The 21,661-nt window shown below is 58.0% G+C and overlaps 1 protein-coding gene across 1 annotated transcript in view; it reads left to right on the top strand.

The window, feature by feature from the left end:
- Window positions 1-2,476: 2,476 nt before the first annotated feature.
- RUNX3 (RUNX family transcription factor 3) overlaps window positions 2,477-21,661 on the top strand; it is a 42,417-nt gene continuing 23,232 nt past the window's right edge. Inside the window, exons 1-3 of the mRNA XM_075522478.1 lie at window positions 2,477-3,091; window positions 4,176-4,332; window positions 9,463-9,567. Coding sequence (XP_075378593.1) covers window positions 2,831-3,091; window positions 4,176-4,332; window positions 9,463-9,567 — 523 coding nt within the window. The 5' untranslated portion in view covers window positions 2,477-2,830. The remainder of the gene's footprint in view (window positions 3,092-4,175; window positions 4,333-9,462; window positions 9,568-21,661) is intronic.

Genomic DNA, 21,661 nt, shown 5'->3' with positions numbered 1-21,661 from the left:
CTGGCCCAGGTTGCCCAGAGAGGCAGCGGAGGCCCCATCCCTGGAAACATTCAAGGTCAGGTTGGACGGGGCTCTGAGCAACCTGATCGCGTTGAAGATGTCCCTGCTCTTGCAGGGGGGTTGGACTCGATGACCTGTAAAGGTTCCTTCCGACCCAAACCATTCTATGATTCGATGATTCTACGTTACCTTGAGGACACGGAGGTGATGTAATTAGGTGCCCTTTCTAACAGGCTGCTCCGGGTATAAAAAGGGGTTAGAGAAACGCGTGGACGGCAGGGCTGTGAGTGGAATAACGCAAACCAACCGGGAAGGGCAGGAGATGCACAGCTGGAAGCGAGCATCGTGCCGCAGGGAGGCACCTCTGTCCTGCTGGGGCCGAGCCCAAAACCACCCCATGGGGGTTTGCGGGACGGGGCGGGCAGCCACGGCGGGGCTCCACCTGCCCCTGCGGGGACACCCCCCTGCAGGGCTTCGGGGCTGCAGTCCCGGCGGCGGGGGTGACCGGATAACACCTCCAGGGCTGCGGCTGGGGCAAAGGCGGGGTAGCCCCGGGGGGGTCGGGTCGGTTCAGCAGCGGGAAGAGGCAGGAGAGGCACAGCCTTGCAGAGGGCCGGAGCCGGGCCGGGCCGGGCCGGGGGGGGTCAGCGGCCGGGGCCGCCCCGCCGCGCCCGCCCCGTCGCGGAGCCGCCCCGCCGCCACGGCGGAGCTGCGGCGCCAACTAGCGGCCGCGCCGCCGCACTGCAGCGCCTGCGCATGCGCGGTGGCTCCCCCGTACATCCTTCCCCCCCCTCCGTGCCCCCCCCCCGCCCCCCCCGGCGAGGTACCGGACGGGGAGGGGGGGACGGGACACCGGGATGGGGACGTGCCGACCCCCCGGGAAACCCTGCCGCGGCAGCCCGGCCCGGCGGGTGCTCCCCGCCCGCAGCTCTGCCCCCTGCTCCGGGGTTGGTGTGGGTCCCCCCCGCTGCTGAACGGGGGGTGAAAAATAGAACTAAACCCGGCGGCCGCTTTCACCTAAAAAGGGCAGGATTTCAGCGCCGGTAACTGCGGGAGACGGGTCGACACGCGGGGCTGGCGGACACCCCCCCCCGGGCACCGCCGCTCCCCGGGGCCGGTTGGGCTCGGAGCTGCCCGCGGCCCCGGCTCGACGGACGCGGCTCCCCGGGGGGCCGGCGCAGCCACCCGCGCTGCTAACGGGGCGTTGGAGCGAGGGAACCTCCGCTCCTCCTAGTTAAAAAAAAAAAAAAAAAAATCTTTTTTTTTCTTTTCTTTTGGACAAACACGGGGTTTTTCTGGGTCTTGCGAGCGGCCGGGATGCGGAGCCCGGCCCGGGCTCGCCCCTCCGGGCACTGCGGCTTGCGGAGGAAAATGTTTCATAGTTTGTGGAAGGAGTTCAGGAAAAGGAGAAATTTTTTTGGCTGTTGGGGTTTTTCGTTGTTTGTTTTCAGGCAACTCGCGTTTCACACCGCGCAGCGCGGAGCCGGGAACGCTGCGGCCCGGCCGGCTCCGCTCCGACGGGCCGTCCCGGTCCCGAAACACCACCGGCAGCGCTCGGGCGGAGCTCAGCCCCGCCGGGGAACAGCCGGGCAGCCCGGGCGAAGAAACCTCCGCCTCGCTCCCCGGTTCTGCCTCCCGCCCGCCCCGCGGTTCGGCGTTTCCGCGGCCGGGGCTCCGCGGGCAGCCGCGGAGCGGAACGAACCGCCGCCTTCGTTGCGTTCCCGCAGAACCGGTGGCTTCGCCACGAATTTTCTCGCCAACGATTCCGGCCGGGAGCCGCCGGCCCTGCCCGCAACCGCAGCCCCGGGGGAGCTGCCGGGGGCGCCGGGCGCTGCGGGGCCCCGGGACCGCCGGAGATGGAGGCGGTTTTCATGTTTTGGGGGAGGGCAGCCGGCGGAGGTTGGGGAGCGGCAGTTTTCACAGCAGGCCGTGGGGCGAGCCGCCCCCGTCGGGGACGCGTGTGCCGGCGGTCCCCAGCGGCTGCCCCGCGGCCGCGGCTCCCCCCGTCCCGCCACGGCCGGGCCACCGCGGGGGGCGCGGGCGGCGGCGGCGGCAGCGGGAGCGCTCTGCGGCGGGGAGGCGGCGGGGCCCGTGCTGTATTCCCAGCCGCTCTGCACGGCGGCGGCTCCGGCCCCAAACCGCCCCATCCCGCCCCAAAACCCTCCGGCGGCGGCGGCGGCGGCGAGAAGCCACCGGGGCCCCGACGTGCGCCCGCCCCGCCGGGCCGGCCCAGCGGGGGCGTGGCTCCCCGCGGCCACGCCTGTTTCGGCGGGGACCACGCCTCTTTCAGCGTTGCCCACGCCCCCTTCGGTTGTGGCCACGCCCCTTCGGCCCGCCGGAGCCCGGTGGTGGGCGGGGAGAAGGACCTCCCCCATTGGCGCGGCGCCCCGTCCGTCAGGGCGCGGCCCGCCCCCCCCCGGGGCCGGCAGTAAATACGGTACCGGGCGCCGCGGCTGACACTTGGGAGCTGGTTTCGGGGCCGCCGGGCGGAGGGGACCCGCCTGCAGCCGAGGGCGCCCGGCCGCGACGTGGCTCTGCCGGGGCTCCGCGCCGCCTTTCCCCGGGCGGGGCGGACGGGACCGCAGCGAAACCGCCGGGGACGAGCCCCGGAGCCGGGCGGGAGCGACCAGCCCGCAGCGCTTTCCCCGCGCCGCCCCGCCGAGGACGGCGATCTGCCGGGACGGAGCGAGGCAGCGCGGGGCCCGGCCGCCGCTGCCCCCGCCGCGCCCCGCCACCGAGCCCCGCCGCAGCCGAGCGGTGGGCGCCGGGCCCCGCCGGGTCCCTCCTCGTACCCCCCGGCCGCGGCGGCTCCCTGACGCCCGCCGTTGTGATGCGTATTCCCGTAGACCCGAGCACCAGCAGGCGCTTCACACCCCCCTCCACGGCCTTCCCCTGCGGTAAGATGGGCGAGAACAGCGGGGCGCTGGGGGCCCCCGCACCGGGCGCCCGGGCTCGACCCGAGGTCCGCTCCGTCGTGGATGTACTGGCCGACCACGCCGGCGAGCTGGTGCGCACCGACAGCCCCAACTTCTTGTGCTCGGTGCTGCCGTCCCACTGGAGGTGCAACAAGACGCTGCCCGTCGCCTTCAAGGTAAGCCGGGAGCTCCGGGGAGGGCTGCGGCCGGGCAGGTGGCCCCGGCGGCTCGGAGGGACCGGCTCGGCTCCGGGCTTGCCCTCCGCCCCGACCCGCTCGCCTCTTTCCCTCCGCCCCTTTCGCTTTAACTCGCTCCTGACATCACCTTCAAGGGAGCCCGGTTTATTATTTTTAATCAAGTCTCCGCATTGCCCCGCGGTCACAGCATCTTAGATATTCCGTACAGTTAGGAGCTCTCAGGCAACTTTGAAGTTTAATGAGAGTGGAGGTTAATTACCTTCCTGGGAGAGGGAGAGAGAGGCAGGGAAGGGAGATCTAATCTGCAAAAAGAAAGCGAAGAGCTGGAGCACCGGCACCGGGCTGCGCTGCCCGGGCTCCCCGCGGCCGCCCGGCTCCGCTCCCGCGGGACCGGGCGACCCGACGGGGCACCCCCGGGCCGGGCATCCCCGCCGGGGCTTGGGGCAACGGGGCCGAGGCGAGCAAAGCCGAAAAACCAGCGGGAGGAGAGGCGGGGGGAGCCGGGCGGGACGGCGGCGGAGTCCCGGGGAGCCCGGCGGGGATGGGGATTGGGGGGGGGGGGGGGGTTTGCAAACCGGGTTCCCCCGGCCGTCCCGGCGCCGGGAGCTCGGGGCGCTGCTCCCGGGCGGGGGGGGGGGCCTCTCCGCCAGCCGGGCCCGGGCTCCCCGCGCTTCCCCCGGGCCGGGCGCCGAGCTCCAGGGCTCTGAGAGCGGCCGCCCCGCTCTCGGCAGCGCTTTTTCTTTTTTCCTTTTTTATTTTTTTTTCCCCCCGAATCGAACAAAATAAAAGCGCAGTTCCCCCGGCGGGGCCGAGAGCGTCCTGACACCACCACCAGCACCACCCCCCCCCCCATGGAAGTCCCTCTCTCTTTTTAATCCCTTTTTTAGCTCCTTTTCCCCTTCCCCCTCCGCTTTTCCAGCCTTCCTCGGAGGTTCGAATTGCTTTTGGTTTTGCTTTGGTTTTTTTTTTTTTTTCCCCGGGGGTTTTAGAGGGGGGAAACCGTCGGGTAGGTTAGCTCCGACGGGAGTTAAGCTTAGCCTAAAATGCTCTCGCCCTGCCCTAGGTCGTAGCCCTCGGAGATGTGCCCGATGGGACGGTGGTCACGGTCATGGCAGGGAACGACGAAAACTACTCGGCAGAGCTCCGCAACGCCTCCGCCGTGATGAAAAACCAAGTAGCGAGATTTAACGACCTCAGATTTGTTGGGAGAAGCGGCAGGGGTAGGTACCGGCCAGGAAATGGTTGGCCTTTTTATTTCTCTTTTTTTTTTTTTTTTTAAGAGAGAAAAAAAAAAAAAGGTTTAGTTTTATTTTATTTTTAACGGTGTATTTCTGGCGGAGCGGTGGTTTCGTTGCTGTGGGCTGGGCTTGTGGTGCAGGGAGGAACCCCCCCAGCCCCGAAGCGGCTCCCGAGCGGGCGATGGGAGGGATGCGGGAGGGATGCGGGAGGGATGCGGGAGGGATGCGGGGGCAGCCCCCGCCGCCCCCCGCAGCGCAGCGGCCCCGCCGGCGGCTCTGCCCCGCTCGTCCCGGGGCTTCTCCTCTACCGAGGTGTCAGGAAAAAAAAAAAAAACACAACCCCAACCCCTCGTTGTAAAACCTCCGCGGTGGGGCGAGGCGGCCCCACTCGGGTGCGTGGGCTGGCAGGCGGCCCCAGCCCAAATCCCCCCCCCGATTTCTCCCCTCGGAGGAGGCGGCGGTGCGGCCCCTCCGCAGGGGAAGGGGCTGAGGGGCAATAACCCACCTGACGGCTCGTTTTTAAATGGTGAAATGGAGTCTTTAAATGGACAAAAACAATAATGCGGTGCTGGGCAGGCAGGGAAGGCAGCGGGCAGGGGTGCAGCAAGGCTCCCTTCAGCCGGGGGATGCGGGCGCAGGGCAGAGCTGGGGGGGCTTTGGGGGAAGCTTCGCCCGTTTTCTCCACGCTTGTTGCATGGAAAAGCGGGACAGAAATGTTACTTTCTGGCCGTAGAGGTTGGTTCGATCATTTTAGCCTTAAACGGATCGCGCTGCGGGCTTTTTCAAAACAAACGGTCAAGGCAATCGCGCTGTGCCATCCCAGGAGGGTGAAAGAAATGAATCCCCATCCCAGGAGGGTGAAAGAAATGAATCCCCATCCCAGGAGGGTGAAAGAAATGAATCCCCATCCCAGGAGGGTGAAAGAAATGAATCCCCATCCCAGGAGGGTGAAAGAAATGAATCCCCATCCCAGGAGGGTGAAAGAAATCCCCTGAAAATATTGAAGGCCAGCGGGTGTCAGGGCAGAGCCCTGCCCGCCCTCCCTCCCCGGATCCCTCGCAGCCGTCTTGTACCTGAATTTCAAAGAGTCTAAATAGAATTTCAGCATTTCATCACCAATAAACACTGCAGATCGAAGCACTTTAATTGTTCATTTAAACGAAAATAAGAATACTATATTTTAATGGCCATATGGCAGCATTTTCTCAAAGGCTTCGAATGTATACGCACAATGTCAGATATATTTTGACTTCTCTGCATTAATTAAAAGCAGTGATGTTAGGAATTATTTGCATGTAATAACTGTTTACTTGTTCCTCTTTATGAAACTTGAATAGTTTACATTCTTTCATACATTTCCTTTTTCCTGTTGGCTCCTTCTCCATGTTGCAGTTTCTTTAAAACTCTCCACTTAACTGGTTGCAGGTTGATGGATGGAAAATGTTTTTCTTTTATGAATTAAGCTTTCATTTCTGTAATCAATTATTCTCTTAGGCTCTTTTCTTTCTGGGGTTTTTTTTTTTTTTTTTCATCCTCCTTACACAAATTTCCAAACTGAATGCAACCCAATCTCAGCTTGAATCTTGAATTCATTATTAACTTTCCTCCTCTGCCGTCCCGAGCTCTGCATTAACAGGAGTTCACAGTCTCAGAAAGCACTTGGGTGAATAGTCTCCTTCCTCAGGCAGAGTCCTGGCAAATACTCATTACAGCAGTGGAAACACCTCCGCTGCCTCTAACGGGCTGCAGAGCGAGGAGCATAACACAAGTGCTGATTTTTATTTTTTTTTTTTAATGTATTCTTGTGGGATGAGGCTTTATCATATTTGCAGAGAAATAACCCCATCGGGGCTCCCTGGGGCTGGCGTGAAGGCGGCACGGTGGGGTTTTCTCGCAGCGTGAAGTGTGTGCTTAGTTCCCCGTGTACGGCCGTGCATTCCCGGCAAGGGACTCTTTCAGACCTCTTGAGTGTGAAAAATCGTTTCTATTGTATTTTTATTCTGGGTGTCGCACTTGCTTTCCCTTGGTTTGGCTTAATCTCTGAAAGCCCGGTGCCGGTTGCGTTTCTTGGGGCAGAAATCTGGATTTGCTGCAAAATCTTTTGTTGGGGCAGAGCTCCGTGTGTGTATAAATGTTTGTGTAAATCCCACGCGTGGAGCTGTAAACGGGCACTGCCCGCCCCTGTGCGCAGCCCCTACGGGTGCCTGAGCTGCGGGAGCCCCGTAAAATCAGAAGCAGGAAAACATGCTCGTTTTGAAAACCCGACTTGAAACGGTTCAGAATTGGGGGCATTTTTAGTCTTGACGTGTCTGGGATCATTCCCCGGCCCCGTGAGGTGGGAAGAGCAGGTCCTTACCCCCCCCCCAAAATTACCATCTCCATGTGCAAGACAAAGGGAGGGGGAGAAGGAGCAGTTTTCCTCTATGCCTCGCTCTTAAAAAAACCCAAAACAACAAACCCCTTTTCTGCTCCGATTGCACTGTATAAAATGAAAGCCAAGGCCAGCGGGGTGCTGCGATGCCCGCTGCACCCCACCGCCTGCTCTCCCGGCTGGAATATCCCCCCAGAGCATCCCACGGAGCCCTGGGTGCTCCCAAAGCCACCCAGGAGCTGGGATCCAGCCCCACGCAGCCGGCGAACTGGGGCTGGGGCACGATGGGAATGAGTAACCTCAGCCCGGCTTCCCGAGAAGGCGGGAAATGAGTAAAAATGATGCTGAGTAATAATTGTCATTTTCGATTCATGGGAGGATTTTTGAGAGCTGTTAGAGACGCAAAAATGGCTCGGCCGGCTCCGTGCTGCGGCCGTTCCTCCCTGGAGAGGTATTTGTATCTGCAGCGAGGAGAGGGGGAAACTGAAATGCAAGGAAGTTATTTCACACAGAGAATAAAAAATTAAGAATACTAAAAAAAAAAAAAAAAAAAAGAAAATCAGATGCAGGAGGAAGTAGGGGAGCCGGGCATGGAGCTGCTGGGCTCAGCTCCTCGGGCGTGCGGGAGGGTTATGGCTCACAAGCCGGACTTGCCTGCGCGCTGCCTGCTCCCTCGCATGCAAACCAAGGGGCTCCCTCTGCCTCTCCTCCCGCAGGATTTCCTAAATAATTGCTCCTAATAATCCTTCTCCCCGCACTCTGGTTCTGCGACCGTTTTGCCCACAAACGCTCCGCGGTGGTTGGTTTTTCCGTGGCCGCGCAGCCTTCACGCTTCGCAGGCTGCGGCAGCCCGGCTCTTCTGCCCAGGTTGGCAGCGCGACCGTTTCACCGAGGATTCAAATTGTATTTGGGAGGGTAAAAAAATAAAAAAAAATTCCCTTTTGTGGAGAAAATGAGCTGAAGGTTTGTGCGGTGTTTAATCCTGTTTTGGAAGCTGAGGTAGGGCATGGATGGATGCTGTCGGCTTTAAAGCCGGCATTTCCCCCCCCCCCCCCCCCGATGCTCCCATAGAGAAACTCTCCCACCTGGGATAACTGCAGGATGTTCTCTGGAGGAGATAATTTCATTTTTCCGTTTATTCTTTTTTCCTTCTAGCTGTATAAATACTGTTTTGTTTTGCTATGGATATGCTCAGGTCCAACCCTGTAGGTAGCTGATAGTCGGGATCTGAAAACCCCTAATCCCTTTAGGGGAAAAGGGAAAGGAGGTGGTTTCTTACTGCTTTTATTTGTGAAATAAAGGCTGGAGGAGCTAAGGGCTATTGCACGGGCATTTCCAGCCCGATTCCTGCTGGGGTTTATACCGCTGAAATACTCGATACCTTTGCAATCCCCCGGTGATTGCTCTTGGGGGGTTGGTTAGAGAGGTTTGCTCCCTTGCATGTGCAACCTCCCTCCTTTACCCGAGGCACTCCCGAATGTGGGGAGGCTGCGGGAGAGCGGAGGCCCTGCCCTCGGAGACCGGCGCACAGCGGGAAGGGCCCCCGCTCTCCCACAGCCTCCCCGTCGGCTGGACATCGAGCGGGTGATGGCAGCCGAGATCGGGCAAGGCGAGGGCAGAGGGTCTGGCACGAGGATGCCACGGCTGCAGGAGGTGAATGGGTTTGGGGTCAGGGTGGGTGCTGGGAGGGGAGAGCGGGGTGGTACCAGGGTGCAGGTGTGATAACGCCCTCCGTGATGCCAAAAGCATTTTCGGGCAGGGGATGGAAACCTGTTCTGCTGGGGCAAGGGAGCACTGTTGTGTTCTTGCAAAATTGGGCTCCCAAGAGCTTGTCACTGCTTTACCCCCCCCTTTTTTTTTTTTTTTTTTAAAAAGGTGACTAGCACCGTGCTTCAAAAGCATCCCCGAAAACCCCCATGATGGTATCTGAACCCTTTCCCAGCAGCGCGTTCCTGCTCTCTGGTCAGGGCTGGGAGAGGGGGACAGTCCCCGCAGCCGGTGGGGCCACCTGTCTGGTGGCCGCTTCTGGTGGCCAAAGCTGGCCGGATTCAATTCCCATCTTGCAGCTTCCAATTTCTGGCCCCGCTCCCCGTCCGTGGGCTGCGGGGGCTGCGGGTGCCCGTACGGCCAAGAGCCTGGCGCGGCTCCCCTCCAAACGTCCACGCGTGGGCGCATCCGCGGGGCCAAAGCCACCAGGTTTCCCCCGCAAATGCCAGCACCCATCGCCTGCAGACTGATGCCACCTCACCAGCTCGCTCCCGCAGGAGCATCCCGTGGGTGCTAGGACCCAAATCCGTCCCTCGCAGAGGGGGTCCCGTCTCCAGCGCCGCGTTTCAGGGCTGGATTCCCATGGGAAAAGGGGAAGCAAACGAGCAGGAGGGCACCAGGAAGCTGCTGTGGGTGGAGGGGTCGATACGGGGACAGGGCAGGGGAGGGGAGGGGGACACAAGTGACTTTGCATCCAGGAAGGTCCTGGCTCCCGCTCTGAACGGGGTCCAAGCCTCGCTCTGCTGCAGCCAGCTGAACCCCAGCGGGAGCCGGCCGAGCTTTGTGTCTCGGCAATAATGTCTCATAAAATTAAATGATGTGTGTGTCGGAGTTTGGTGGATGTGGAGATTTGTGTCTGAGCTTGCTCCAGCAGGAGCCTTTCGCTCCCACAAGAGCTGAACCCATGTGAATATCCTCATTTCTCTTAGGTTTTATTTATTTTTTTTTTTTTTCCCCCCCTCCATCCTCCTTAGGAAAAAGCTTTACCCTGACGATCACCGTGTTCACCAACCCCACCCAAGTTGCTACCTATCACCGAGCCATTAAAGTGACTGTAGACGGACCCCGGGAGCCACGAAGTAAGTGATGTATTTTATTTGGCAGCCACTGAGAAGCGCGGGGGGGGGGGGGGGGGTGAGCTCGCCGTGGCTGAGGGATGCAGGATGCCTCTGCGGCCGGGCAAAGCCAGCCGGGACAGGCACCGTTTGCAGCGTGCAGAGCTAACGAGACGGCGTTGGCGTGGCCGAGCGAGCCCCGAGAGCGCGAGCTGCGGCGGGCACGGCTTGGCTGCTTTTATTTTCTCCGCAGAGCGGAGGAGTGCGGCGTGTGTCTCTGCTGCTGCTTGCTCTCGCCGCGCTCCGTATCCCGTGGTGGAGGGATGGTTTTCTAGCTCCAGTCCTCGTGGTGGTTGGGATGTCAGGGAAAATGCTTTGAGCTTCGACAGCAAAAATACGGAGGACTCAAATCGGGCGCGCGCAGGGCGTTTCTGGGGGGGTTACAAAGCCAGAGATGCTGTGCCCGGCTTCGGGGGCTGACTTGCTGATTATTAAACTCAAAATGTTTGCAGGTTTCCTCCGCACCGTGCTGGTATTTGCCTGTCTGTCTGCACGGGCCCAGGAGAGCTCGGAGAGCACCTTCCCCTTTTGGTTAGCGGTGGTTTCGCTTTCGGGTTGTCAAAGGCTCCGGCTGGCAGCACCCACGGCCGGGGGCTGCGTTGCTTGAGAAAACCAAAGAGCCGCTTCAACCGCGGAAACGTCTTTTCTGTTTTGATGGAGTAGGCTCTCCTGGATGCAGGACGGTGCCTCTTGGTTGAGGGTGGCTCTTTGCAAAGGCAGCTGCGAATTGCCCTTGTTGGGTTGGTTTTCGGCGTCGGGTTGGTTTGAGCTCACCTTGGCGTCTCCCGTGAACCGAGGAGCGTGGGGAAATGCTCCGGTGCCGTCAGCTGGAGGAGTTTCCTTCTGCCAGGAGTTATTATTTGCTCTGTGGGACCCCCGGTGCGGTGGGACCTCGTCCCCGCGGCCTCCGTCTCTGGCTTTTTGCTCCGGCTTCGCCTTCCTGCTCGCTCAGCACCACCCCGGGGACTATAAAGCAGAGTTTGTTCCCTTCGCGTGTAAAGCTGTCAGTGCCCAAATTGAAGGGAAACAGTTTGATCCTTCTAAATATGCTTTAGAAAACATTTTCTGTTGACGCTGTCGTTGGGCCATCGCTGCCCCTTGATGTCAGGCCAGGTGGAGGCTGTTTCCTCGGCGAGGGGGGGGTTATTTGCGTCGGGGTTTGTCGGGTTTTCTTCCCCCTTGATTTTTATTTTGGAGCGTGAGAGGCTTTACAGGAGCCTGTCGAGCTGCCGGGCTGGATTTGCAAAGCCGGCATCCAGGCGATGCGACGCTGTTGGGTTTTTTTTTTCGTTTTAAGCCAGAAACACAAGGCAGGTCCCCGCTGTGGGGCTGCGGCAGCGGCGGCGAGCAAACGTGGGTCGTGGTGGGTGCTGCAGGCACCGGGAACGGGCTCAGCCCGGGGCTGGGGGGGGAAAGCAGGCAGGGGTTGGGCAGGGAATTTCACAACTCTTCCAGGTCAGGAATAGAAACCAGGTCTCCTGACTCCTGGCTCAGCCTCTTATCTGCTGCATCAGATCGCCTTTCTAATAATAATAATAATAATAATCAGGAATACATAAATAATAATACAAGCGAGATAGTTACTACTCTTAGCGTTTGGTTTGCTCTGACTTCACCGATAGCCAGTGCTCGCCAACCCCCCGCTGAATCATACCCGCTCCTCCTGAATTTCAACATCTCAGCCCGATTGCTCCCCATCTTTAATTTAAATTTTCTGATACGGAGGTGGAGACTTCGCAGCCCCGCGGGGAGCTGGGGGGCCGAGCTATGGGCACGTTGGCCCTGCGCTGTTGGGTTGGGGCTGTGCCTTCGTTTGGCATAATTAGGCAAAGCGGGCGGATGGAGCGGCTCGCCCTGGCTCTGGCTTGGCGTGCCCGAGGGATGCCCTCCCTGGGACGCCGTCCTGAGCTGCAAGGTCAGCAGTTTTCTACTTCTTTTTTTTTTTTTTCTGATTTGTGGACCTAAAAATGTTTGTGCTGGAGGCGTAGGCTCCTTGAGGTCCGTGTGGTGTTTATTTGCTGTTTCTTCCCTTGCCTTGTGTGGACCCCAAAGGTCCATCTCTCCCCCATCCCTGCACCCCCACAGCCCATAAATTGCTGATCTAAGGAGTTTAGGCCCAAGTTGTGATTTTTTTTTTTTTTTTTTTTTGTAATTTTTGGAGATGATCATAGATTTGTTGGCAGTAAAGGTCATATTTTGACTCCCCGGGGCTTAAATTCATGATTGATGAAAATCCAGTCTTGCACTGGAAGAAAAAAAAATTTAAAAACCCCCTTTTCTTTGCCACACTTTGGTTTGCATTTTCTAATGAACCCAAAATACAAAAAAATAATTAAATAATGCCCTTTGCCCTTCCCTCCCCGCAGTCCTCTGCAGAAACCCTTGGTGTGGAAATACCGGCTGGAAAACGATCTGCGCTCGCTTGTGGAAACCCAACGTGGTTTTCCCGGTTAATCTGCCACTGGGTGGCTCTCCGGCATAGCACCCCTTGGTGCGCCGGCACCCGCAGGGCTCGCCGGCCGGCAATGGGAGCCGGTAAAGCCCCGGTAATAACCACCTTTGGCCAAACACGATGGCTCGCGCCGCCCTCCCCTGCTTGGCTTTGGGAGGCGAGAGCTGCCAGCAGGACTTGCAATTTTTATGTGTGTCGATATATATTGTATTTACTTTTTTACATATATATGTAAATACATATACGTGTGTGTATATGTGCGTATATATATGCGTGTGCATAAAAATAGATGGGTTTTTTCCCCCTTCTTGGCTGCAGTGTTGCCAACGAGAGGGACACGGTGTGTGTTGGCTCCTCTTGTGCGGGATCAGCGGTGGCCGGGGCCAGAGGCTGGACGTGGGGCTGGGGAGGGACTGGTGTGAGCGGGCAGAAAAGCACCCTTAATGCGGAAAGAATTGGCCGTTTGTGTTGGTATCCTGGGAAAGCCCTGGGCATCATCTCAGATGCAACGAAATTCCTCCCCCAAATGTTCTTGTGGGGTTTTTGGGTCAGAAACGTGGCTGGGCTCCACGCCCCACCTCTGAGCATCCCATTCATCTTCTACCCCTGTCCCATCGCTTCATCTCGGCCCTTGAGCAAGTCTTTTCACTAAAGCTGCGCCCAGAAAAACTTCTGAGAAGTTTGAAATCAAGTCGAGTTGGGCAAGAAATCGCAGGGAAGCGGGTGAAAGCCGGAGACCCTCGTGGGGCTGGGGGGTGAAGCCGGGATGGGGGGACCAGGGGAGCTGGACCAGAGTGTTGAAGACACCCAAGGGTGCTCGTCTGAAGGACCCACAGCCAAGCGAGGAGCAGCACCAGGGCGTGCGTGGGGCTGATAACGGCAGCGGCTTTGGCTGAGCCACCGTCCCCGCCGCTCTGCCGCGGTCCCCGAGCATCCCCTGCAAGCCGTCGCGCAGGCTCCCTCCCAGTGCCCCGCTCGCTCCGAGATATTTTTTTTTTTTTCCCTTGTGCTCAGGCTCTTTCTGGGTTAGATCTGGAGAGAAAAAGGACATTTTTTCAAGTTGACACCTTAGCTCTAAACAAATGGCACAGCGGGTGCCAAGTGTTGACATACTTTGTACAAACAGGAAGTAATAAAATATTTGAACTTCCTGTGGAATTTCCTTCTCCCCCCCCCCCCCTTCTCTGCAGCTCTTTATTTAGCAAGAGCCTGACTCGGCAGAGCTGCAGCCCTGGTGCAAAGCCCTCTCGCATCCACAGCTGCTTGCAAAATAATCCACAAGAAGCAGAACATGGAAAAATGAATAGCTGGAAGCTATACGGGGATGTTTAGTCTGGTCCTGGGTAAATGGGAGCATCTCCAGGGCCTCCCCCATCACACCCACCTGCTGGCTGCCTTCCCTTTCCCTTCCCTTCCCTTTCCCTTCCCTTTCCCTTCCCTTTCCCTTCCCTTTCCCTTCCCTTTCCCTTCCCTTTCCCTTCCCTTTCCCTTCCCTTTCCCTTCCCCTTCCCCTTCCCCTTCCCCTTCCCTTCCCCTTCCCTTCCCCTTCCCTTCCCCTTCCCTTCCCCTTCCCTTCCCCTTCCCTTCCCCTTCCCTTCCCCTTCCCTTCCCCTTCCCTTCCCCTTCCCCTTCCCTTCCCCTTCCCTTCCCCTTCCCTTCCCCTTCCCTTCCCCTTCCCTTCCCCTTCCCTTCCCCTTCCCTTCCCCTTCCCTTCCCCTTCCCTTCCCCTTCCCTTCCCCTTCCCTTCCCCTTCCCTCCTCTCCGCTGTCACTTTTGCTCTCCTCCACCCAGCTCCCCTTTGCAGCACCAGCCCCTTTCTGCCCATCTCCTGGGAACTCTTGTGCAAAGTCTTTTTTTTTTTTTTTTTCCCCCCCTTTAAATGCCTTTTTCCCCCCCTCTTTGACTTTTTTCTTGCTGCCATTCAGTCTCTCTCCCCCCTTTCTAAACCTCCTTTGCCCTTAACCCCTTGTTTCTGATTTCCGCCCCATCCCTGCTATCCTGGCCACCCGTGTGGAGGAGGAAAGGGAGACCAAGAGGACTTGATCACCCACCATAACCCTTGCGGGGAAGCGCATCTATACCCACCCGTGCTCGCCCGGGGTAGAACCCACCCCTCTAGCTGTGAGCGTGCACGGAGCCCTGCGTGCTGGTGCCGGGGAGGTGGGAAGGGGTGCGAGGCAGCCGTGCCAGGATGTGCAGAATCCTCTCCCTTTGCATGGTGAGGGTTTGGACCTCTTTGAGTGCAAAGTTGCTTTCTGAGGTTTAAGGCTGCATAAGTTTGGGTCAACGGAGCTGTTTTCCTTCCCCCAGCAGCACAGAAGGCGAGTAGAGGAGGGAGCGGGGTGCTGGAGCGAGGCTCGGGGGGCTGCAGCCCTTGCCTGGCGGCGTGGACCTCCCTGCTCTTACATTGCAGTTTAATTTTCTCCTGTCCTGGGCTGAATGATGAAGTGGAGGGTGAGGAAGGGAGGGCTGGAGGTTGGATTTCCACACCTGAAGAGCAAGGGACAGTAGGGTCCCCGCGTCCCCCCTTGTTGCCCGCTCGGCCCCAGCAGCAGTGCGAATGCTTGCGGAGGTGCTGCTGATGGTCGGCGGTGTCCCCTGCCCTGCTCGTTTTGGGTGTGTGCGCCAGATTCGGTGCTTTCGGTCGTGTCCCTGCTTGGTGTGACCACAGTAAGTGCCAGGAGCGTGTCCCCATCCTGCAGCATCTGCTGGCTTGGACCAGGAGGAGGAGGAGGAGGAGGAGGAGGAGGAGGAGGAGGGGGCTTGTGGCTGGGCTCCCCCCAGCCAGGCAAGAGCATTTCATATCTCCTCTCCCACCATGTTGTCCCTGCAGGGATTTTCTAGCTGGGCCTCATCCTGCACAGGCACGAATCCCCTCCGTGGCCACTTTTCCTCCCCAAAAGGCTTCTTCCCCCCCCCGCCACGTCCCTGGGGAGGGAGCAATGAGGCCATGCCAGGAGCGGTGCCACCCTGGAGGGGACAGCCCGGTGGCCGCTGCTCCGGCTCACGCCGAGCACCCGCTCCCCCCTCGCACAGCATGTAGCTGGAGGGTGCAAAGGTTTCTCACCTCCCACGGTTCTGAGTCGTTTCCAAGAACCGCCGCTTTTTGCTTTCATGTTTTCGAGAGCCTCAGCTGGGTGAGGGTTTCCCTCCCCGCCTGCCCCCCGTGCGTGATGTCAGCCTGAGCCACGGCCCAGCCCCGCGCTCTCGGATGGGAAATGAAGAGTTTGGGATCTGCAGAGGGTGGAAACCCCCTTGTCCGTGCTTGTGCAAGGTGTTAGTGGCACCCGTGTCCCCAGGGTGCTGGCGGTTGGTCGGTGCAAGGCTGCAGCTTGGGTGCTGCCTGCCCTTGAGCACCCCGTGCACTGGGGGCTCTTGGCTTCAAGTACAGAGCAAAAAACTGGGAGAAAGATTGGCTGTAAAGGGGAAAATCCTGTCTGTAAATCCAGCCTGGAGAGGATTTTGCCACTGTTAACAGTGGGGTGCTGGGGTGGCTGCGGGAGGAGGGTGCCCGTGGCCCCGGGTGCCCCTAGCCCCGCCGTAGGGGCATTTCTTCCAGCGAGCGCTTGTGCTGCCCGGGTGGCAGCCGGGGAGGAGAAAGGGTTGTATCAGCACTTACCGGGGATGACACATACCTCACTGTGGCTTCTTTATCCATCTTGAAGCTGCGCTGATAAAAGCAGCACCCTGAACCACCCTGTCCTGTGTCGGACCCGCCAGGCTGGACACACCTTGGCACCGCTTCCCACACCCCGGTATCTCACCGCCTCCATCTCGCTTCTCATCCCACGCCCAGCGCCTCGCCAGCCCCAGCTCCCCGAACCCCGGCGCGTCTGCAAACCGCTCTTAAAAAAAAAAAAAAAAAAAAAAAAAGCTTTTCTCACTTTTTTTTTTTTAATTTTTAATTTAAGGTGCATCTGAATCCCTTTTTCTTGAGATCACAGAATCACAGAATCATATAGGTTGGAAAAGACCTTTAAGATCATCGAGTCCAACCATAAGTTCAGAGGAGTCTGTGCTGTGGATTTTTTTTTTTTTTTCCTTTTATTCCTAGTGGATGCTCCAGTTTGAGGCTAGAGAGAAAAAGGATGTGCGGGACTGTGCTAGCAAGGCAAGCAATCTCCCGGCAACTTTCCCAGTCCCTCATGGCTGCAGACGAGTCTGAGATTTACTACCAGAAATAGCAAAACTGAAACCCGTTTTACTCGGGGAAGGGAAAAGAGGTGCAGTATTTCTCCCCGTTAATCAGAATAAGCTCTGTAGAGGCCCCAGTATGATGCTAACAACTAGAAATCACCAGGCATCCCCTATCAGACGGTGCTGCCCTAAGTCGAGCCTCCCACCCCGCCCAATTTGACCCGCAGATTTTGGGCAGCGGGGTGGGAAGCCGAGCACCCGGGATTTGCGTTCACCGTGGGCTGCGTTGGGAAGCTTCCGCGCTTTAATTCAGACGGTTGCACGCGTGGGGTCGGTCCCTCCCCGCCGCCCTCTCTGCTCGGCGCTGGGCTCGACCCCCAAACCGGCTCTGCTCCCCCACGGCCCCCCAGCGCGGCAGGGTTGGGTTTATTTGAAGGCGAAGGCAGCTTGCCCGGAGCCGAGGCCGTGCCGGGGCTGGGTGAGGCTGAAGAGCTGAGTCAGCCCCTCCGCGCTCGCTGGCAGCAGGGCTCGGATTTGGGGGGTTTCGGCGGTGGGAGCTTCCCCGTGGCGCGACCTTCCAGGCTCCTGTTTGTTTTTCCTGGGTACGGCAGCCCTGTGCAAACTTGATGCCTTTAGCAGTATCGTATTTTCGTGCCTGAACGGCTTAAATGCCATCAAAAGTACACAATTATGTGTTTAAGATATTGCGGAGTTGGTTATTTCCTTGCTAACTTTTGGGTTGTAATGTCTTTAAAAGAGGGTTTCTGGGGAGATTTCTGGCTCCTTGGTAATTGCTTGTAACAAAGAGCATCTCTTTAGGGGTTCCCTCACTTGTGCCGCTTTTGGGGGAAAAAAAGAGATGAAGACGAAGCAGAAATGTTCCCGTTACCTTTGAGAAAAGTGGCTGCACGGGGGTTGCACGATTAACGTAAAAGGTCCATAAATTCGCCCGTCACATCGCGGCCTCGCCAAACACTGTGCTCCATGGAAGGGAACTTGCCAACACTTTTGGGAAAGGCAGAGCCGCTCTCGGGGAGCGGGGCCGATGCCGGGAACCCCACGGCAAAGCTGTCGTTTGCCCCCCAGCCCCGTCCGTCTCGGGCTGCTTTGTCGCACGGACCCGTGCTGCGGGGGGATTTGTATAAATCCACGCCGTGCTTCATCCACGTGGCGGGAGAAAAAAAGCAAAAAGGTTGTCGCATGGTTTTGTTACGATTCGAAGTAACTTTGAGAGGTGACGGGGACCTGGAAGGGCTCTGCGGGGCTCGGGTGCGCTGCGGGGAGGCTTGGGGCGACGCGGCGTGGCCCTCCGGGATGCCAGCTCCATGAAGCTGGGGGGTGACATAAAAGCTGTAGCTCTCTCCCACTCCTGGGACACGGGGAAATCGGGATCGACCGAGTGGCAGACACGGGTGCGGGTCAGTGAGGGACAGCCTAAAATAGCTGAGGATGAGGAAGAGGGGCAGTTGGATGCGGTTACGGGATGGGAGCCAAAGAGGAGCAAGGGCAACGTGATCCCCTATCGCCATACTCCTATGGGCAATTTTGGGACCCCGCGGTCTGCAGCGTGCCCAGGGCGGTGACACCCCGTGCGTGCTGCGCCTTTTACCCTCGGAGATTTGATATGTGTTTGGCAAGCGCCTGGAGAAGAGGTAATAAATTATTACAGGGTTTTGCGCTTCTCAGAAGCTCGAATGGAGACCCAGGACGGGGGCTGTGTCGTGCCAGTATTGTACGATTTCAGATCTTTATCTTGGCAAAAAGGCTTCCTCGTGGGGATGCGCAAAACTTGAACTTGAGATGTTTCCGTAATTAAAAGCAGGCTCGTTGCTGAAGTGCTCCCGTGGGGTGATAGTTTTGGGTATTATTAGGGTCTTTTGTTTTATTCCACTGCTTGTCCTTAGCTAGATATAAATACGCAGACATTTCCCAGTTTGTCCGGGAATTAGGGGGAAAAAAAAAAAATAGGGAAATGGTGAAGAAAAAGGAAAAATAAGAAAAAAAAAAAAAAAAAAAGACAACTAAATCAATCAAACCAACAAGATCATTTAAATAAATAAATGACCTCACCACTTCCTGGACAGTTATTTGTCGATGTGAAATCGCTATAGTCTGTTCTAATTTAAAATGCGGTGCTTAAAATACGCGGATTTCCCACTTCTTGAGACCCGTTCCCTTCCCTGAGGAGGAAGAGCAGGAAATCCTGAGTGACACTTTCTCACTTCCCTATTAACTCTCCGCTCTGGGTGCGCTGCAGCCGTTTGAGATGAACCTTTAAAGAAACCCTGCGGGCTCCATGCGACCGCCCGGGAGCTTTGGCGTCGCTCGTGCTGGCAGGGGACCTGCCGCGGTGCTCCCTGCGGTGGCCCTTGGGCACGGGGCGGGGGGGGGATGACGCTGGCCGGGGACATCGGGCTGATCCCGGTCGCGCTCCAGCCTCCGGTTTTGGCGGATGGAGCCTGCGCAGAGCTGGCGGGTCTCTGCTTCTGCCCGTGCTGATGCAGCCCAGCGGAGGGTCCTACCTGGAGGAGCGAAAGGGCTTTGGATGGGGCGTAGGTTTTTTGGGATGTCCCGAAATAAGGCAGGCATGGGAAATCCTCAGTGGGAATGCAACGTGTTTTAATCTTTTAGTTTTATTGGTGTTTTTAGACTGGATATGAGGAAATTTTTCTTCACTGAAAGGGTTATCAAGCACTGGAAGAGGCTGCCCAGGGAAGGGGTTGAGTCCCCATCCCTGGAGGTATTTAAAAGCCGTTTGGATGAGGTGCTCAGGGACATGGTGTAGTGGTGGGCTGGGCAGTGTTAGGTTTACGGTTGGACTCGATGATCTTAAAGGTCTTTTCCAACCTATACGATTCGGTGATTCGGTGATTCGGTGATTCTCTGCTGTCCCCTGCCTGCTGTGGGGGTCGTTGGTGCCTGGGATGGGACGCTTGCATGGGCAGTGCCTGAGAGCCCAGCCCAGCCGTGCCTCCTGCGCGGAGACCGTCCGGCTCCATCCCACCCTTCCCTGTCCTGTGTGCTCTTTGGATGGAGACAAATGAAAAGCAAACGCCGGCCGGGGCGAGGGGCTGGGAGGGTGGCGTGGCATCGGTGCCGTCACCGCACGCCCCACCGGGCAGCTCAAGTGGGGCACTACGCGCTGCCCGCTCTCGCCCTCCGTCTGCCAGATCCCTTAAAAATCTCCCTAACGCCCCGTTAACCGGGGCCTTTGCAGCGAGCGGCCGGGCAGGAGGCAAAGGACGAGGTTGAACCCGCATCTCTCGGAGCACGGAGGAGGCCCGCGGGCGGCGGGGCAGCAGCCGGCCCCCGGGGTTGGGAGGGATGAGGAGACGCCGGCTTCGGGCTCCCGAGTTCATGCAGGAGCCCTTGCAAATCGGTACTTGCTGCGAAGGAGGGTTTCTCTGTTTGTATTCCCATCGCTAATGTGTTTTGATCCCAGCGGGGAAATTTGCACCCTTTGGTATCTGCTGAGACCGTCCAGGGCATTGTTTTCTTGCAGAGGCAGTTCGGGACCGCTGTTGATACATGCATCGCAAGCAATTATGTTAAACTACCTCCTCCTCTAATTTCTTATAGGCACTGCTATCCAGTTAACCCCTTCGGGGTCCGATCCTGCAAAGACGAAGCGAGGGGGACTCGGGGCTCAGCTCTGGGGGGGGGGGGGGGGGGGCTGGATAAAAATCCCGCGGGGAGAAAAGCAGCCCGGCACTGGGTTTCTGTGGGTCGGGCTGTGCGAGACCCCCAGCCCCACACGGGACCTGCTCGCCCTCGGCAGGGCCCGGGGACACCCGGGGGCTCGCAGAGCATTCCCCGGGAGAGCAGAGCGGGGCCGAAGGTTGCCCAACTGCGCGCAAAGCGATGGGTTCGCATCGCCTGGGCCTTTGGTGCTACAGCTCAAGGCTGTTATCCCGGCCTCAAAAGAAGTATTAATAGAGCAACCAAAATTATATGGGCTCCAGTAAATTCACTCCTCTAATTATTTTACTTGCCACATATAGTAAATTCCACTTCTCCTTTTATAATCACCTGGCACATAATAACTTCAAAATAATTTCGCCTAAAAATGACCACTATTTTCTAAGCGAAGCAGTATCGGGAGTCAGAATAGGGAAATTATTTTTGCTCGCATTGTACAAAGAAATCTTTGTTGAAATTGGTTGCAACACCTCCTGCTTTTGAAAACATCGGGAAAACTCCAGGCCATGATTCTCGGCTGGGGTAGAAGAGGCATACCTGCTCCTGCTTTGAAAAGAAATCAGAATCGGAGAAGTGAGCATTGATAGTGTATTTGGAGAAGATTAAACTGGAGCAAAAGGATCCTCTGGTGGTTGGGGATGTTTGGAGAATTCAGTTTCATTGAAGGCTTCTTGCAGAAGGATGTTGGCAGTGCTTGGATGCCGTGCGCGGGGGCGAGTTGTGCCAGGTGCTGTACAAATAAATAGCGAAAGAAATTCCTGCGGGCTCCAGCGGCGTGGCCCAAACGGAGCCGTGCAAAGGGGCGAGCGGGCTGGGGCGGGATGCAGGTGATGGGACCCATCGGCACTAAAAAGGAGTATTTCGGAGCATTGCAGCAAGGTTGTTGGGGAGCTTCACTCCTTCGCACAGGGGCAGTGCTTTGCCCTGTGCCTCAGTTTACCCATTTGTCAAGTGGATTTAATAACCTGCTGGGCAGCAGGTGATGTGGGAGCATTGCACGTATGCGGAGCTTGTCGTCGGTGGGGATTTATTGAGCTGTAGCTGGGACTACACGTTGCGGGGTTATTAATGCAATGTGGCACCGCTTCCCTCGGGCAGGATTTGCAAGCTCAGGAGGACAGTGCGAAGGGTCACGGATTGGAAAAGAGGGGGGGGGGGGAAAAAAGTCAATGCTAAAAGGCAAGTTTCATTTCAGGGAAGACAACAGCTAAAGGAGCAGAACTATCAAACAAAACCACAAGATCACATCAGATGTCAGGGCAGGACACATCTCGTTTCTCCCTCTCGAAAGGGCTTATCAGCGCAACCAATCACTTTAATGATGTGGCGGAGGGAGGAAGAGGATTTGACTCAGAGTGAGATGAAATTTAGTTCCTAAGACCCTTCTCTTCCGCTGCCGGAGACCAGTCACCTGTTCTGCAATCAGCCAGAGATAAATCATATCCTGCAGCGGAAGGTGCTTAGACATGATTTTGCATTATTTTATCTTACTCTTTCCAGTGAATCTATGCACTGTCGTGGGAGAGGGGGAGAGAGGGGAGGGAAGAAGCGGGACCCAGCAGCGGAGAGCAGCCCCGGTGCCCATCTCAGCCTCCGAGCCTTTGCACCGAGGACGACGGCAGCGGGAAGACGCCGAGCAGCCCAGCCCCGTGCCTCCCCGCGTTGGAGGTTCCCAGCTGAGCACGTCCCAAAACCCCGCGCGGGAGCAGGCAGCCACGGAGCCCGGCGCGGCCCCCCTGCCTGCAGATAGCCCCTGCGCGGCTCGGGGTT

Source organism: Mycteria americana, chromosome 21 (assembly GCF_035582795.1).
Source record: "Mycteria americana isolate JAX WOST 10 ecotype Jacksonville Zoo and Gardens chromosome 21, USCA_MyAme_1.0, whole genome shotgun sequence".
NCBI lineage: Eukaryota > Metazoa > Chordata > Aves > Ciconiiformes > Ciconiidae > Mycteria > Mycteria americana.
This window is presented reverse-complemented; position numbering and strand designations above follow the sequence as displayed.